The sequence below is a fragment of the Littorina saxatilis genome, linkage group LG1 (assembly GCF_037325665.1).
Source record: "Littorina saxatilis isolate snail1 linkage group LG1, US_GU_Lsax_2.0, whole genome shotgun sequence".
Lineage (NCBI taxonomy): Eukaryota > Metazoa > Mollusca > Gastropoda > Littorinimorpha > Littorinidae > Littorina > Littorina saxatilis.
The window spans coordinates 103,631,860-103,651,209 of NC_090245.1; the positions used below are offsets into that span (position 1 = coordinate 103,631,860).

Below are 19,350 nucleotides of genomic sequence, written 5' to 3' on the forward strand. Positions count from 1 at the left end.
GGTACAGTGAGGTTCAATGCAACGTATACTTGGAGCAAGGTACTGTGAATTATTCTCGGGGAAAAGTTCAATGAGGCAGGTACAGGGAGGTTCAATGCAACGTATACTTGGAGCAAGGTACTGTGAATTATTCTTGGGGAAAAGTTCAATGAGGCAGGTACAGGGAGGTTCAATGCAACGTATACTTGGAGCAAGGTACTGTGAATTATTCTCGGGGAAAAGTTCAATGAGGCAGGTACAGGGAGGTTCAATGCAACGTATACTTGGAGCAAGGTACTGTGAATTATTCTCGGGGAAAAGATCAATGAGGCAGGTACAGTGAGGTTCAATGCAACGTATACTTGGATCAAGGTACTATACTGTAACACTTTGATGCTTATTCTAGGAACAAGGTACAGTGAGGCAGGTACAGCGAGGCTGAATGCAACTTATTCTTGGAGCAAGGTTCTGTGAGACACTGCGACTTAATTCTTAGAACAAGAGCCATACATTGGAAGTCTGACTGGATTCGCCTTTTAACAAAGTACTTTATTCGCTGCGTCGTACTGTGGTGTAGAGTGGTGTAGTGCTAAGCTCTTCCCTGTCAATGTAACGTAGAAAAAAGTGTGAAAGCTTGTACTTTGTGGTAAGACCCCATCCAACCCGATCGCTTGGGTGACAGTGTTAAAGCGAGTGCAGTGGTGTAGCTGGGTTGGACATTTAGCACAAGTGCTGTTTTGGTAGTGTCGTCTTTTTATTATTCATATGAGTTTCCTACGTGTACGTCTGTAGTAAAACCACCAAAAGTGTGCATTTTTCAAATAACTTTTTTTTCCTGAAACGACCCAGTAGGTCGATCGTTTTGGTAAATCGTTTGAGATCACGCGCAATATAAACCTGGCTGGATTGGTCATTGAGTAAGATAACTTCAAAAGTAGTTTATGTGAATTGCCTGCGTATAGTTATTTCCTTAAAATGGAGCATGAAACTGCCTGCGCACTGGGCTGAAGTTTGAACCCTTCGGCTTCACGAAGGAAGACCTTTGTAGCTCAATTGCTTTGGTGACATTTTGAGAGCAAATGCACTTTTAAGTCTGACAGCATTAGTAAGGGATGTCATCAAAACGGATAAGTTGGTGGGTAATTTTGAATGTAATATGTTACTCGAATGTGTAGATTCCGATTGCAGGTTGAAAAATTTAGGATCTGAAGAGTTCTGTGTTTGGAAGATATCAGATGGGTTTTGGAATCTAGTATAGGTGCGTGCGTGAAAGTGTGCGTGCGTGTATGTGTGTGTGTGTGTGTGTGTGTGTGTGTGTGTGTGCGCGCGCGCGCGCGTAAATCTGTAATCAGTGGACCCGTCGCCCAGAATCTTGTCCCCTCCTCTTTCATGCGAAGTTCTAAGATAAGCAATAATTGTGAAAGAAGTCTTACACAAACGCATGATAACAGTCATAACCCATAATGGATTTTTTTTTGGGGGGGGGAGGGGGAGGGGGGAGGGTGTTGGATTTTCACATCAGCCTTGTCATGATTTAACAATATTGGCCTAATAATATCAAATATCGTCTGCTGTTTGAAATTCGCCGTCGTTCTGCCTTTTTATTTTCGCTTCTGTTTGCTGAACAAACTGTATCGACTTACTAAGTAAACTAAGTTCTCTGATCCTGACAGAAAATCCAATTTTGAAAAGTGTTACCTCGCTCCCGTGTAGGAAGGAGAGAATCCTGTTACGTCTCTGTCGTGCTCGGCAGTGTTTCCACAGACGAAAGGAAAGCGTGGGTGAACGCGAAGAAGATAGTCTTTGGCATGCCTTTGTTTCTGGAAGGAGAGAGTTGTTGCTGTTCTCCTGAAGGTTCCACAGACCAGGGAGGATACAAGGATTCGCTGTACACGCTGTGTAAAGACTCTCTGATTTCAATCTGGTGTATGTATTTAGACTTTCTTTGCTGTTGTGATGTAGTGAAAGATTACGCGCTCATGCATTGACTGCAGCCCACTGGAGTCTCTTGCACTTCATTGTGTTAACAGATTTTTTTGGGCTTAATTTTTGTGTGGACAAGGCCCTGTTGATTGTTGAAGGACGAGGTTCCTGTTAGTTTCGAAGATAAGAAAGGTTGTGTTTTCAATCTTGTGAGAAGATAGAGCTTTCATGGCTTTAAAGAAGATGCTGATGCGTGTTTTGAACAGACAGCATGAAATCGGATATGACAAGATGTTTTCTTCCTCCTTTTTTCATGGCACACATAAAATGACGTTTGGTCAAGGTAATAATCAGCGGAAAGCCGTAACTCACGGTGAGATGCCTTAAAAAGACAAGCAAGGATTATCGATTGAAGACTGACTTGGGATATAATGCGGTGTCTTTGGCTATCGGATGTCTTCATAATGGGGTGATTTCATGCTAGAGCATAGCCGCTGCTTTGCGATTAGCACGTTCTTTAGGTGTGTGTGTGTGTGTGCGCGCGCGTGCGTGTTCGCATATATACACGAGCGTGTGGACGCACATACCATCGATACCGTCTCAGTTTCAGACCTTCAATCACACGGAGTATAGAGAGGTAATAGCAGGCGCTCGTAGTCCGAGACAGTGTGTCAGTTGTCAGGAAATTACCCAGACGCCTGTTAATGGAGGGCCTTTGTCTAAAACTCTCTCCTGCTCCATCCCTTCTTTTTTTCTGCGTTCCACTGTGATGCGACCAGCATTGATGCACGTGCAGAGAATGTCAAGTGAAGAAGTGCGTTAGGTTTCTGTGGTGCTTAGTCAGCAGTTTCAAGATCGCCTAATACAACAGGTATCCCTTCCCCCTACCCATCCACTTTGATGTGATGAACATTGACGTAAAAAGGTGTCAGGTGAAAAAACCGTTATTCGATTTCTGTGGTGTTTAGTCCTCCTTTTCAAACTCTCATTTGCTGCACAGGGTTTTGCTCCCTTCGTTTGTTTATGTGACCAGCATTGATAAACTTGCAAGGATTGTCAGGCGAAGGCTGTCAAGTTTCTTCTGTGCTGAGTCGACATGTTTTTTTTTCTCTCGCACAAGTGGCTTTGATCGTTAGCACCAGCTGTTCGTTGGTTAGGGATGAGCCAAATGTCATAATTGTGATATCGTGGTAGTAATTAAGTTATTACTGACGAGGAAGTCCTCTGAAGCCTTTTTTCCCGAAATTTGACGAGTGTGTAATGTGTGGTTGAATCGTAAAGAAAATGTCAATGAAATGTTTCTGTGTGTTGTTAAACATAGATGCTACTGATTGGCTCTTTCATTTATTTTGAGTGTGTTATGGACAAGCAGTCATTTTAAAGCAAAGAAATGATTATTTAAAAAAAAATGTAATTGCAGAGATCAACAGTAAGTGCTGATTTACGAAGAGCAATCTTGTTCGAATGAAAGTGCAAGGAGATAGTGCAATTTCGGCAGTTCCAGCTTTTAAGAATGAAATATTGAGCCTTTCAAATTCCAAATAGAAATCTCTCACATTTTTGCTAGATTTGCCCGCCTTCAGCCTACCATCTGAAAACTGTTCAAGTTTAAAGTGATCAGTCAGTCAATGATTGCAGAACTACCAAACACAAGAAGCCTGTTTAGTATTATTGCAATGTTTTCAGTGAAATAACACAAAGCTGCTGGAGGTATGTGTCATGTTCGAATCTATTTTGTGCGATTTGGCTTCTAGTTTGAGACATAAATTTATGTAATAAATCATCGCTGAACCAATCTGGAGAGGACTGCATCTGTTACGCAAGGACGCGATATGGTCTGCAGCTGTCGCACAAAGAAAACTGCCATCATGGAATATTAAAGCGCATTTGAATTCTGAAGGCTTGGTCGTTATTGTATTGATTTAAAAAAATCGATTTTTGAGTTGTGCATGCTGTTAGAATTGTGCCTTATTTTCCTCAGATCACTGCAGAATATTTTTTTTGCAAACAATTTTCAAATAAAAATTCTCGGATTCAGTGTCTTATTCACTGTAGAGAAGTGGAGAAATAGTCAGAGCATAAATAGAGATCTCCGTCGCGCCATATGGGGTTTGGTGTGGATAGTTTGCCCGAGAAATGTTGAGTGTTTTTCTTTGGGAGCTTTTCACTGAGAGACGTAGAGTTTCGGCCTGCTCAAGGGTAATCACCTCTGACGGCAAAATAAAACATTCTGTGCAGAACTTTAATTTTTTTTCACACGATGTGCATTCATTAGCACGTGTCTTTCATCAAAGGCTCTTTTTCAAATTGCTGGAGCACACCATTGTGAATCTCCATGTGATAGTTGAGTATTGTGATTGTGTTAAGATACTCTTCTTCCCGTGCAGACTATCTTGTAAATCACCGAACATCTGTCCAGGCTTTAACGTGGGATAAGAACATCTAATCCTTCCACCACGACACACATCTAATCTTTCCACCACGACACACATCTAATCCTTCCACCACGACACACATCTAATCTTTCCACCACGACACACATCTAATCCTTCCACCACGACACATCTAATCCTTCCACCACGACACACATCTAATCCTTCCACCACGACACACATCTAATCCTTCCACCACGACACACATCTAATCCTTCCACCACGACACACATCTAATCCTTCCACCACGACACACATCTAATCCTTCCACCACGACACGCACCACACGTCCACAGCCCGGCTAACTTTCTGCGCAGAATGGTACTATTACCTGAAGTCATTTTGCAACTGGCACCTATTGCAATCTGCAAAATTAATTTTAATTACACACACACACTAGCACACACATACACACACACGCACGCATGCACTCACGCACGCACACACACGCACGCACACACGCCCACCACACACACACACGCGCCCACAGACACACACATACACACACACACACACACACACACACAAACACCCACACACACACACACACACACACACACACACAAAAACCACACACTTTGATGTTTAAATCTGTCACTATTCCATGTATTCTAAATCCTGGACAGATCAGTTGTGGCCGGGTGTACATGATGGGTTACACCGGAAGGAGTGGTGGACATGATGGTTTACACCGGAAGGAGAGTACCTTTTGTGTCTTTAGCACAAAACAAACTCTTATGAAACATGTCTGAACTGTGCAGTAACGCTCGAGAGCTGCATCGATCATATTATGCGCTGTGTTATGAAATGCTTGGAGGGAAATGACGTTATTTCATCTGCTGCAGCCGCCGATTGTTCAGTGGCGCGCAGTTTTTGTCGTAAATGAACTTCAGCACAGTCCGCATGAATTTGTTCTCAGACTGTAGAAGCAAAGGAAATCCAGCAGTATACAGTCGTCGTTGGATGAGAGTAAAAACAGATCCGGTGAAAAGCGAAAAACGGAAGGAAGTATTCTGTGTGTGGTAACGAGGAAAAAAAAGGAAGTAGGTGTCAAACTATATCTCGCAGAGAAGAAGGAACTCACGAAGTAATGACATTCATTTGACAGTGGACGATTCGCAAGGAAGGCAGAAATGAGAACTATGGTGAACCCTGACTGTGACATTTGATCGCGTGAAATGGCTCTTACCGCAGTAAATGGAAAACAAAGAAACATGCAGCATGTGGTCAGAAAAATGAGGGAAGTCGTGAAATTCGTGGAGGCCAAACTCCCAATGCATGTCAACAAGTCTAAATGCATGTGAGTGAATGACACTCCAAGGAAATACATGCTTTTGTTAAAATTTAGAGAAAAGAGGCATTCATACACACATGTCAGTGAGCAAGTCTTCAGGGGTGCTGTTTGCTTTCATACTTCCATAAGCTATTGCTACGTCAGTGAACAGCAAAGGACATCACGAAAGGAGGTTTTTCATGTTTTATACATATAAGTGAACAGCAAAGGACATCACGAAAGGAGGTTTTTCATGTTTTATACATATAAATCAGTGCTGGTAAATGAACAGCAAAGGACGTCATCAAGTTCACCTCTTTACTGATATATAAACCTGAGCTGATTTGGTGATTATGCAGATGATACCACCCAAGCATCCAGAAATGTTGTTCGGTTTCGTATTCATGATTCGGTGAATGGCAAGAGACCCCAAGGCATCGAGGAATGCTGTTCCCCTACACACACTTATTAACCATTGAGTGAACAGCGAGGGACATGCTGTTCGCCATGGTAGGTGAGCAACTAAAGGACGACGACGGAAACTCGGAGCACAGCGACATGGAGTCAGACCTCGTGACGTCAGCCTCCTCAGGCGTGACGTCAGACGTGCAGACCAAGCCGGCGTCCCTCTACCGCTCCTCCGCCTCTCTCTACTGGTCCTCCAGCTCTGAGGGTTCGAATCCCGCCAACGTAAATCCCGGGAACAGCGGGTCCGAGGCTGAAGAAGAGGTTGAGTCCGGTACGGGGGAAGAGGGGGAACAAGAGGGGGTGGTGTCGGAAAAGCAGGAGGAGGAGGAAGAAGAAGAAGATACAGAAGCGGGGATTGAGTACGGGCAGGAGGAAGAAGAGGAGGAAGAAGAGGAATACGAAGAGGAATACGAAGAGGAGGAAGGGATAGACGAGGACGAGGACGAGGAGGTGACCATCGAAAACGTTTTCCAGGTGAGCAGTGAGAAATAGCGATAGTATGGTCTGATGTTCTGTTAATTACCATGTGTTTGTCTTGTACTCCTTCATTCTGTTCTTGCTCTTCAATACTGTTCTTTATTTACGCTGTTAAATGTCTGGCGGAGTGGTAAATGGAAGCTGGGTGGACGGAGGGTATTGGCAAACGAAACCCTGCTTGTGAATGTGGATTTTTTATCTTGCTTTTTTGCTATAGTGTCATAGTTTGATGATATGTACAATATTATTGCCTGTTGCAAGATCACGCTGCCGCGTGTTTTGTTCGTTTGCGTTTGTGTCTGTCTTTCGGTCACGATCTCTGCTTTTTAGAATCGGGTGTTTTTGTGTTTTTTGTGTGCTTTTGTCTCTATTTTTCCTTTAGCCTCCCTGTGTCATTATTTTCGTCAGATTATATGTATTTTATACTCTGCTTATGTATGTACTATTCTGTTATGGGTGTACTTTAGTTCAAAAGATCTGCAAATGTTCGCTGCTTTAATTTATTATTTTATTTATTTTCATTTTATTGGGGGGGGGGGGGGGAGGGGGAGGCTTGGGAACATTAAGCGTTTTCAGTAATTTACTAATGACGCGGAGTTCCTCAGTAATGCATCACAATCTCGTCACGATAGAGCGGGAGCGAATAGAAAAGAGAAACATAAAAAATTGTCTCGTGTCGTTGTCACGAGTGTAGTCTCCAATATATTCATTCCTGCTGTGTTTGAAGTATTCAGCGGATATGTGGGAACATGTCTAAAACTGCTGTCACATGCCTGTGCAAAATGTTGAAATTCTTGCTTTCAATTTCATATTCTGTTTGTGCTCTGTGATCTTTTAATCGTACAGGCGCAGTACGTACGTATATGTTGCCAGGTCTTGAAAATTCACATAACAGCAACTTCGTTGTCAGTATTAGACAGCAGAAATTAGGCCGCGTTGGCGACATTTATACACATCACAGAAAGGCAGACCGACAAACTGACGCGCAAACAGGCGCAAAAGACACTCACACACACACACACACACACACACACACACACACACACAGACACACGCACGCTCGTACACACACTCACACACACACACACACACACACACACACACATACACCGTCACACACACACACACACACACACCGTCACACACACACACACACACACACACACACACACACACACACACACACACACACACACACACACACACACATGCAGTAACTGATAAAATATTCCGTCGATAAACCTGCGCTATGTTGTTTTCTATTATTGACACGACAATTGATGTTAACACAGAAGTATTGCCTTTCTCATGAAATAGAAGAAACATTTTTTTTGCTGGTATAATGACAATTATTATTTTACTTTAAATGCATATGCTGCTTTGGCCTGTGGTTGAACTACATTGAGTCGGGTTAATATACCTCGGGTGCAATGAGCGTAAACTAAAAAGACCTGAATAGAATGTTTACCTGGCCTTTTGAAAAGTATACAGTTTGATATATGTGCCGACCACAGGTATAGAAATGTTGTGACGCTTGACAGCAACTGTGGATAGTCTCCATTACAGTGCGAACGACCGTAATGTTTACAACAATTATGGATATTTAATGGTGTGGGGGCAAGACAGAGAGACAGAGACAGAGAGACAGAGACAGAGACAGAGACAGATTGGATTGGATTGAATTGTTTACTCATTTAGGCCATAGCCCCTTATGAGGGGGGTGAACATATATACAATGACATAATGACATTTTCACACAAATCAAATGAAATAAATCATACACGAACTAAGACATTACATTTCAAATAAAATATATCGTAGGCTTACATGAACTAAGACATAACAACACTACGTAGCCGAAATGCTTTGTACACATAAACTGACAACTTTCGAACAATACCTTCATTCACAGATGCCATAAGCATAGAAAACTTGTGTAAACTTGGGTTTCTATAAAACTTAGCGGGAATAAACGAAGTGCGGGGCAACAAAGCACAAAATGAAACTCATTTTCCTTACGTTCCCTGCACAATGGGCATAGCAACATATCTGCATCGTATCTCTTATATCGATTAACGTGCACAAATAGTTCTGTTATTCCACCTCGGAATCTTGCCATAATAATTTTCAAATGCCTATCCATGTTCAATAATAAATAAGGTTTTACTTCGTGCACAGTGCAAAATGTCCTATATAACGCAAATCTATCACTGTTCTGAACATGAAAATTCCATTCCTGCCATCTACAATCAATCAATCTTTCTCTGAAATCTTTCAAAAAACGGTTCTCATCTTGCACTCCTTGATTAATCCATACAAACCCAAAACCATTCTGACATAATTTACAACGTACGCTAGACACCCAGTTTCTTTTACCTCTTTCATCCAGTTCACGCAACATTTTATAGGCTTTATGTGGCAATCTATTTACGTCCATTCTTAACAACTTCAACCAATGAGATGAGACGAAAAACCGAGGTCCCTTCGTGTACACTACATTGGGGTGTGCACGTTAAAGATCCCACGATTGACAAAAGGGTCTTTCCTGGCAAAATTGTATAGGCACAGATAAAAATGTCCATCAAATACCCGTGGGACTTGGAATAAAGTTAAAAAAAAAATTCCATCTCACACGGCATTTAATAAGTCTCAGGAAACATGAATACACGCATGCAGGAAAAAAAAAATATATGGGTAGCGCCGTATGTATGGCAGCTCGCTTTCCCCGGGGAGAAAGCAGCCCGAATTTCCATGAGGGTAACCTCACTGGACTGTAAATCTTATCCAATCCAATCCAATATTTAACACAACGTATTGCAGCATTCACATACATGGGATACCTATTCATCTCGCCGTACACAAAATCGTTGGGTGTGCGTGATCCAACACCAAGAAATTTCTTTAGGGGAAATAAATGAACTTTTTCAGACTGTAATGCAGATTTCTCAAGACCCCACAGTTCAGCTCCATATAGTGCAATTGGCAAAACAGAGAGACAGAGAGAGAGAAAGGGGGGGGGGAGGCAGGCGAGAGACAGAGAGACAGAGAGACAAACAGAGAGAGAGAGAGAGGGGGGGGGGGGGGCAGGCGAGAGACAGAGAGACAAACAGAGAGAGAGAGAGAGAAGGGGGGGGGGGGGGCAGGCGAGAGACAGAGAGACAAACAGAGAGAGAGAAGGGGGGGGGGGGGCGGCAGGCGAGAGACAGAGAGAGAGACAGAGAGAGAGGGGGTACAGCCGAGAGACAGAGAGAGAGGGGGTACAGCCGAGAGAAAGAGAGAGAGGGGGTACAGCCGAGAGACAGAGAGAGAGAGAGGGGGGGATGGGGGGAGGAAGCTAGAATGGAGAAGAAAATACTGATGTAGGAATTTCTTCTTCTTCGTCTCCCCAATTTCGAGTTTTAACGTGCATGTAATGACACAGAAATGATCAAAATCGTATGAATCACTCAGATCCCTGACATAGGTGTGACATAGCCTGTAACAAATGTCCCACACAAGTTGTTCAAAGTCCTTTAGATCGGTGGTATACAAAAAGTAAGGCATTCTCAGATTATTTCATGTTAAAACTGTAAAGTCCAGAAATGGATGACAGCCTGAGATGAAAATGTCTGAAGGGAGTCTCCTTCTCGTTCTTTATCTCCATCCTCCTCCTCCTCCTCCTCCCTTCAGTCGAGCCGTAGCCAAAGTCGAAAAGTAGAATGCTGGGTGCCTGAAAGTGTATTGCGTTGTCTAAAACACAGTGGCCGATGGTTTCATTGTCGATTCCAATGCAGAAGTGTGTCTGAATTTGAAATGAGCACAGATGTTTTGACATGTTTCAACTGAAATGCATCTGTCATTTACACCTGTCTATTATGTGCGAACGAAAGAATCTACAGCAGCCACATGAGCGGATATGACAAGCAGACAGGCGAGGACAGCTGCAGCACAGTCATGCACACGCATGCACGCACGAATGCACGCACGCACGGACACACAAACACACACGCACGCACGCACACACGCACGCACGCTCGCTCGCACGCACGCACTGCGGCACGCACGCACGCACACACACACACACACACACACACACACACACACACACACACACAAAAACACACACACACACACACACCCTCTAGGGACAGGGTGGCCGAGTGGTAACGCACTTGCGCTCGGAAGCGAGAGGTTGCGAGTTCGACCCTGGGTCAGGGCGTTAGCAATTTTCTCCCCCCTTTCCTAACCTAGGTGGTGGGTTCAAGTGCTAGTCTTTCGGATGAGACGAAAAACCGAGGTCCCTTCGTGTACACTACATTGGGGTGTGCACGTTAAAGATCCCACGATTGACAAAAGGGTCTTTCCTGGTAAAATTGTATAGGCATAGATAAAAAATGTCCACCAAAATACCCGTGTGACTTGGAATAATAGGCCGTGAAAAGTAGGATATGCGCCGAAATGGCTGCGATCTGCTGGTCGATGTGAATGCGTGATGTATTGTGTAAAAAATTCCATCTCACACGGCATGAATAGATCCCTGCGCCTTGAGTCCGAGTCTGGAGATACGTGCGCGATATTATATAAGACTTCATATAATATAATAATAACTCACACACTCTCTCTCTCTCTCTCTCTCTCTCTCTCTCTCTCTCTCTCTCTCTCTCTCTCTCTCTCTCTCTCTCAGCAGAAGTGTTCCACTTCTGAAAACTTTTTTGTAGCCAGTTTTGAACACATTGTGACTTAGTACTGCTAAGTTATGCTGCTGCAATGAAGAGTTAGATTAAACTATTTGCTAAAACTGACTACTTTATTTATTCTGTTGTCCCTGCAAACAGAAGACAGATCCTGCAGACTGGCTATAATCCATCCAAAACAAAACAAACGACTCCATGACCGTGCATTGTATGTATCCTTTCCATCAGCTTCAGACAGCAGCGATCCTGTTTTGTGTGCCGGAAGGTGCACTATCCAGAATGCACACAAACGGAGATTGAAAGTGTGAAGCGATAGGGGTAACCTGCAACTTGTGGCGTGGTCTCGAGACACGGTCTTTTCTTCTTTGCCGCGCACGTTGTGTCACGTTGTGTCAACTTCCTTCTCCTAACTCGTTCACATGCCCTTCCCTTGCACCTTACAGGTCGGTTATTTTTAAATCAAGCTTCAATCTTATGGAAGGTATTCCCTCCTACCCGACATTTTCCCTAACTTGACTTTTGTGCCCTCGCGTTTATATTTTACACACGCAAATATACGGTATTGAAATTGCTTTTTGATCTTTTTATATTTAGTCAAGTTTTGACTAAAAATTTTAACATCGAGGGGGAATCGAAACGAGGGTCGTGGTGTATGTGCGTGTGTGCGTGTGTCTGTGTGTGTGTGTAGAGCGATTCAGACTAAACTACTGGACCGATCTTTATGAAATTTGACATGAGAGTTCCTGGGTATGAAATCCCCGAACCTTTTTTTTCATTTTTTTGATAAATGTCTTTGATGACGTCATATCCGGCTTTTCGTGAAAGTTGAGGCGGCACTGTCACGCCCTCATTTTTCAACCAAATTGGTTGAAATTTTGGTCAAGTAATCTTCGACGAAGCCCGGACTTCGGTATTGCATTTCAGCTTGGTGGCTTAAAAATTAATTAATGACTTTGGTCATTAAAAATCTGAAAATTGTAAAAAATAATAAAAATGTATAAAACGATCCAAATTTACGTTTATCTTATTCTCCATCATTTGCTGATTCCAAAAACATATAAATATGTTATATTCGGATTAAAAACAAGCTCTGAAAATTAAATATATAAAAATTATTATCAAAATTAAATTGTCGAAATCAATTTAAAAACACTTTCATCTTATTCCTTGTCGTTTCCTAATTCCAAAAACATATAGATATGATATGTTTAGATTAAAAACACGCTCAGAAAGTTAAAACAAAGAGAGGTACAGAAAAGCGTGCTATCCTTCTTAGCGCAACTACTACCCCGCTCTTCTTGTCAATTTCACTGCCTTTGCCATGAGCGGTGGACTGACGATGCTACGAGTATACGGTCTTGCTGAAAAATGGCATTGCGTTCAGTTTCATTCTGTGAGTTCGACAGCTACTTTACTAAATATTGTATTTTCGCCTTACGCGACTTGTTAGTCTTTTCTTTCTCTGAAGATGTGTTCCTTATTGATCTGCTGTAGCTGAGCTTCCGTGTTTATTCTCTTCTGTAGAATAGAAACTCCTGTCTTAAAGATTTCAATATGAAGAGAAAAATTTGGACGTATGTAGGAGTAAGATCTCTACACATATTTAGCCACTCAGTCATGACTTTTACCTACTGAACATGTTTATGTAATAGTTCCGGTGCCTTCAATAAGACATTCCTCTCCCACCCATGTGTGTTCCCCCCCCCCCCCAGTAATCTAACCAAATCCAACTCCCGTCCACCCTCTCTCCGTCCCCCCTCCCTCTTTCTCTCTCTCTCTCTCTCTCCCTCTCTCTCTCTCTCTCTCTCTCTCTCTCTCTCTCTCTCTCTCTCTCTCTCTCTCTCTCTCTCCCCCCCCCCCCCGGGGTGGAGCGATTGCTCGAGTTTTCTGTTAAATATATGAAAAACAGTTACACGTAGTCGACGAATATCCACCTCATTTGCAGCAGCTCGCGTGTCGAAACACTCAGGTAAAAAACAACACAACAACAACACAACAAACAGTTATGTAGCACTTTATTCTCACGGGAGAATCCAATTAATTTAATGTGGTTCAGTGACAACCACACCATTTTTTTAATGACCAAGCAAAATGTACAGCTGCTGGCAAGATATAACACGATCTTCTCAGCTTCCATGGCAGTTCTGTATATATAGCAAAGAAACGCTAAAAAAAAACAAACACACACACACACACACAAACCACACACACACACACACACAAACCACACACACACACACACACACACGAAAACAAAACAAAACAAGGAAGGCACAGCAGATAATTAAAGACTATCGATTCATTCCAGCGACTAACGCTCGCCCACGCAGCTAAAAAGAGACAATCGAGTCAGTGCGTCAGTTACCGTATGCGCTATACCCAATTTCATGTGCACTTTCCAAGTCAGTGGTCATTGGTATTTGAGCAAGAGGTAGGCATTGAAAACTCGAAAACTGAAGAAGAACAAGTTGAAGGTACCCAAACACACACACACACGCGCACGCACGCACGCACACACACACACACACACACACACACACACACACACACGCAAATACAAATATAGACACACACACACACGCAAATACACATATAGACACACGAACACGCACACACACACGCACGTACGCACGCACGCACGCACACACACACGCACGTACGCACGCACGCACGCACGCACACAAATGACTCGACTAGGGCATTCGAAGATTCTTTTGCAAATGATAGCAATTGAACCCCTTCTGGCATTTAATCGACGTCAGTGGTATTTTAGTGCACGTTGCATGAGCGATGGTAGAGGTGGTCAGTGCTGTCATTTCATAGCATATTGGAGTGCTGGCATTCCAGAGCATATTGGAGTGCTGGCATTTCATAGCATATTGGAGTGCTGGCATTTCATAGCATATTGGAGTGCTGTCATTTCATAGCATATTGGAGTGCTGGCATTTCATAGCATATTGGAGTGCTGGCATTCCAGAGCATATTAGAGTGCTGGCATTCCAGAGCAAATTGGAGTGCTGGCATTCCAGAGCATATTGGAGTGCTGGCATTCCAGAGCATATTGGAGTGCTGGCATTCCAGAGCATATTGGAGTGCTGGCATTCCAGAGCATATTGGAGTTCTGGCATTTCATAGCATATTGGAGTCCTGGCATTCCAGAGCATATTGGAGTTCTGGCATTTCATAGCATATTGGAGCCCTGGCATTCCAGAGCATATTGGAGTGCTGGCATTCCAGAGCATATTAGAGTGCTGTCATTTCATAGCATATTGGAGTGCTGGCATTCCAGAGCATATTGGTGTGCTGTCATTTCATAGCATATTGGAGTCCTGGCATTCCAGAGCATATTGGAGTCCTGGCATTCCAGAGCATATTGGAGTGCTGGCATTTCATAGCATATTGGAGTCCTGGCATTCCAGAGCATATTGGAGTGCTGGCATTCCAGAGCATATTGGAGTGCTGGCATTTCATAGCATATTGGAGTGCTGGCATTTCATAGCATATTGGAGTGCTGGCATTTCATAGCATATTGGAGTGCTGGCATTTCATAGCATATTGGAGTGCTGGCATTCCATAGCATATTAGAGTGCTGGCATTCCAGAGCAAATTGGAGTGCTGGCATTCCAGAGCATATTGGAGTGCTGGCATTTCATAGCATATTGGAGTCCTGGCATTCCAGAGCATATTGGAGTGCTGGCATTTCATAGCATATTGGAGTCCTGGCATTCCAGAGCATATTGGAGTGCTGGCATTCCATAGCATATTGGAGTGCTGTCATTTCATAGCATATTGGAGTGCTGGCATTTCATAGCATATTGGAGTGCTGGCATTCCATAGCATATTGGTGTGCTGTCATTTCATAGCATATTGGAGTGCTGGCATTTCATAGCATATTGGAGTGCTGGCATTCCAGAGCAAATTGGAGTGCTGGCATTTCATAGCATATTGGAGTGCTGGCATTTCATAGCATATTGGAGTGCTGGCATTTCATAGCATATTGGAGTGCTGGCATTTCATAGCATATTGGAGTGCTGGCATTCCAGAGCATATTGGAGTGCTGGCATTCCAGAGCATATTGGAGTGCTAGCAGTCCATAGCATACTGGTGAACGCGCAGTTGACTGACTTCACTAGATCATTGCGGGACTGTCGCTGTGGAGAGGTACGCCGGAGAAGCGGGGGATGCCTGCATCGACTCTAAACTCTGCAGCGGAAAACAACAGGACCATGAAATCAATCACACGCTTCCTTTGTTTTGTGATCGATCGGTATTGGTTTTAAGCAACATTGTATTATTGTAGTGTGGCCTTTAGTACAGTAGAAACACTTGGAACCACCAGGGGGTAACGAGGACGGGAAGGTGATTTGACTTTACATTACAACAACTATATCAGGGAAAAGAAATCGTGGATGATGATGATGATGATGGAACTTTATTTTTCAAGGATAGAGGTTTAAGGCGACGCCTTTTCTTACAACCAGTCCTTACTTCCAATACAAATATCTAATAAATGATAAACAAGTAAAACAACATGACAAATAAACAAATTAAACGAACGAACCAGCAAACAATCGACAAGTAAGCAAACAAGCAAATAAACACAAACAACAAAATGACAAAGTAAGCATACATAAAAAAACATTTAAAAAAAAGATGGATGGAGGGGGTTGAGTTGGGGGGGGGGGGGGGTGGGCTGAGAGATAATGACTATCGCGGACTTGCTGATTTAATTTTCCTGCAGCAGCAAAGGTTTAATATAAAATTATATCTAATCTAATCAAACTAAGTCGTGTGAACACATAACGCCCCTTTAAATGACACAAACATTACCTTCAACAAATGTATCGAAAACAAACATGTACATACTAATAAACAAACACTACACAATCAACATGGTAAACGTAGGGTACTCAAAATCTATCGCCAAACCTTGTACCACTATGTACCTTATCAAATATGTTAATATTTTCGGAAAGACGTGGGCTTGGCAAGCGAAACAATAATCACTAAGTTCTGATGATCAAGCGTTAAGGTTCGTATTGTTAATCTTCGAATATCATCGTAATTCGTTCAAAATGATAAATAATGCTCAACAACTTCCTTGCGATATCTGCACAGATGAGATCCGGGATATTGTTAATAGGTCTATCACTCACTGAAGATGAAGTTACTCTATCAATGTCTTCGCCTTGCCACACGTGTAGATGTCTCCGTGGAAAAAAACCTAGATATAAACATTTATTCCCCCTGACATTGATTTGGAAGTTTACAGTTTTGAAAAAAAGGGAATAGATGAACTGCATGCACTTATAGGGATTTAGTGCAAGCGCCTGCGTGTGCGAAGCGACTAGATTAGCGGCGGCATCTGCTACGCTCAACTCAGGTCGCCGTTTTGTCGTCTGCTTCCACTTCTGCTACCCCGTTGCTGTCGTCTGCCGGAGCCTGTTGTTGTCGTATTCATTAACTGTCTTCTGCTGCCAGACGTTTTTGGACGAAGGTTGGTGCAGGGAATGAATATTTGGGCAGAAATGGAAAATATCGTTGATATTATTTTGATGTCACGGTTTGCGCAGTCCTAGTTGTTAAAATATCGATCGTGCGTTTGCATAGTTAAGGAATGTAGCCCGTGGTGTATGTGTGTGATGTTTATGTTGGAAATCTGCTTTGGAAAAAGAGTGCATGGTGCCCGTTTGCCGTGATTGTGAACTTCTTTCTGTCAGTCCAGAAATTGGTCTTATCCAGTTGGACTGATTTAATGTGATCGTGTTGTTTGGTATGTGATAGTATTTGTTACGTGTGCCCCCGATCCCCACCTCCAGGCGTTTTTCAAGTTTGGTTGTATATGACTGTGTGAATTGAGTTATGTGTACTTCTACCACTGATTTCCTAGACAGTGGTTTTTATATATGAGTGATTGTTGTGCTCAGGCTCTTTGCGGTTATCTTTGTGTGATTTGTCATCCGCATTGCATGTACTCTTTTATCAATCAGGCTTTTTGTGTGAGACACAGACTGTTCTGCTTGAATACTTCCACTCCCACCCCTCCCACTGTCTTGTCAAAATAATGATGATGAATTACATTAAATGTAGATGGTGAACAGTTATCTCTGAACCTACTCTGTTTTTCTCTATCTCCCTCTGTCGTAATCGATTCATTTCTGTTGAGCCTGTTTTCGTTCAAGAATGTGCGATAATCCCCCCCCCCCCTCTCTCTCTCTCTCTCTCTCTCTCTCTCTCTCTCTCTCTCGTCAGCGTTGACGTTAGCAACACAGTGCGAGTGCTGTGTCCAGATTGGCGGTTGCCTCCCCTGGACCAGTGCCAACTGTGTCTTCAAGCGCACGTTGTTTTCACCAGCTCTGAAAACAAACCTGTTCTTTCTAAGGTGCAATCGTCACAAACACAACATAGATGTTCTAATTCAAGGAAAGACAGTGGCGTCAAATCATATTTGGCAATAACCGCTTAAGTGGAACGTGTTGATGCACTGACTACGGAAGTATTTCAATGTATTATTAGAGAAAATGGTCTCAGGCATCATAAACTGAGAGGTTTTCTTTAGCCCCTGCATGCATGTTTTCTTGTTGTCCAAGCCCTGAGACTTTCGAAACGAAAACCGGCGCAACGGACTTAAACAGTCACAGTAGTGTATGGCTGGACATTTACTTCCTCCAAGGTCGTCGCGCGTGTGTGTGTGTGGCATAAGTAACCGTTGTTCAGTAAGTCATTTTCAATGTATTCAGGCGATAAGTTGCTGATATTTTTTTTATTTTTTTTAATGAATTTTTCTTGCGTTGTTAATTGATAAAACGTAATTACTACACAGTATTTGCAATGCACTAGAAGTGGTGTGGATGGATTATCCATCAGGTCAAAACTGATATCACGCCGGAAAAACACTGTTCGAAGGCTACCGAAAGCATGTACCACAGGCACTTCACATTCAACTTTTTTACAGTCAGAGAAAAAGAACTTTTCTAGGATTAACCGATCCTGGGTGGAGGGAATCGATATATCAGCCTGGGCCTGTGCATGGTCAGTGCTCTAAGCCCCCACAAACGCTTGTGGCCGGGCAGCTGAGGTTATAGCCGGTCATTCCCGGTGTAGGATCCGGTCCGGTCCCCCCTCTGAAGTAGTCCCCCGGGGGACCAATTCGTGGCAAAAACTGCTCTATAATGGTCCCCCCTTAGACATCCAGCCTCGTTTTTATATTTAGTCAAGTTTTGACTAAATATTTTAACATCGAGGGGGAATCGAAACGAGGGTATGGTGTATGTGCGTGTGTCTGTGTGTGTGTCTGTGTGTGTGTCTGTGTGTGTGTGTAGAGCGATTCAGACTAAACTACTGGACCGATCTTTATGAAATTTGACATGAGAGTTCCTGGGTATGAAATCCCCGAACGTTTTTTTCATTTTTTTGATAAATGTCTTTGATGACGTCATATCCGGCTTTTCGTGAAAGTTGAGGCGGCACTGTCACGCCCTCATTTTTCAACCAAATTGGTTGAAATTTTGGTCAAGTAATCTTCGACGAAGCCCGGGGTTCGGTATTGCATTTCAGCTTGGTGGCTTAAAAATTAATTTATGACTTTGGTCATTAAAAATCGGAAAATTGTAAAAAAAAATAAAAATTTATAAAACGATCCAAATTTACGTTTATCTTATTCTCCATCATTTGCTGATTCCAAAAACATATAAATATGTTATATTCGGATTAAAAACAAGCTCTGAAAATTAAATATATAAAAATTATTATCAAAATTTATTTTTCGAAATCAATTTAAAAACACTTTCATCTTATTCCTTGTCGGTTCCTGATTCCAAAAACATATAGATATGATATGTTTGGATTAAAAACACGCTCAGAAAGTTAAAACAAAGAGAGGTATAGAAAAGCGTGCTATCCTTCTTAGCGCAACTACTACCCCGCTCTTCTTGTCAATTTCACTGCCTTTGCCATGAGCGGTGGACTGACGATGCTACGAGTATACGGTCTTGCTGAAAAAGGGCAGCTACTTGACTAAATATTGTATTTTCGCCTTACGCGACTTGTTATATTTAGTCAAGTTTTGACTAAATATTTTAACATCGAGGGGGAATCGAAACGAGGGTCGTGGTGTATGTGCGTG

General features: G+C 42.7%; 1 protein-coding gene across 2 annotated transcripts in view; it reads left to right on the top strand.

The window, feature by feature from the left end:
- Positions 1–19,350, top strand: part of LOC138948490 (death-associated protein kinase 1-like) — a 159,485-nt gene that overhangs the window by 72,581 nt on the left and 67,554 nt on the right. The window contains exons 1-2 of one of the 2 annotated variants that reach the window (XM_070320052.1): positions 4,875–5,800; positions 5,854–6,549. The exons of the other annotated variant lie outside the window; for it this stretch is intronic. Coding sequence (XP_070176153.1) covers positions 6,103–6,549 — 447 coding nt within the window. The 5' untranslated portion in view covers positions 4,875–5,800; positions 5,854–6,102. Of the gene's footprint in view, positions 1–4,874; positions 5,801–5,853; positions 6,550–19,350 lie in introns of those variants that run through there. 2 annotated transcript variants of the gene reach the window in all.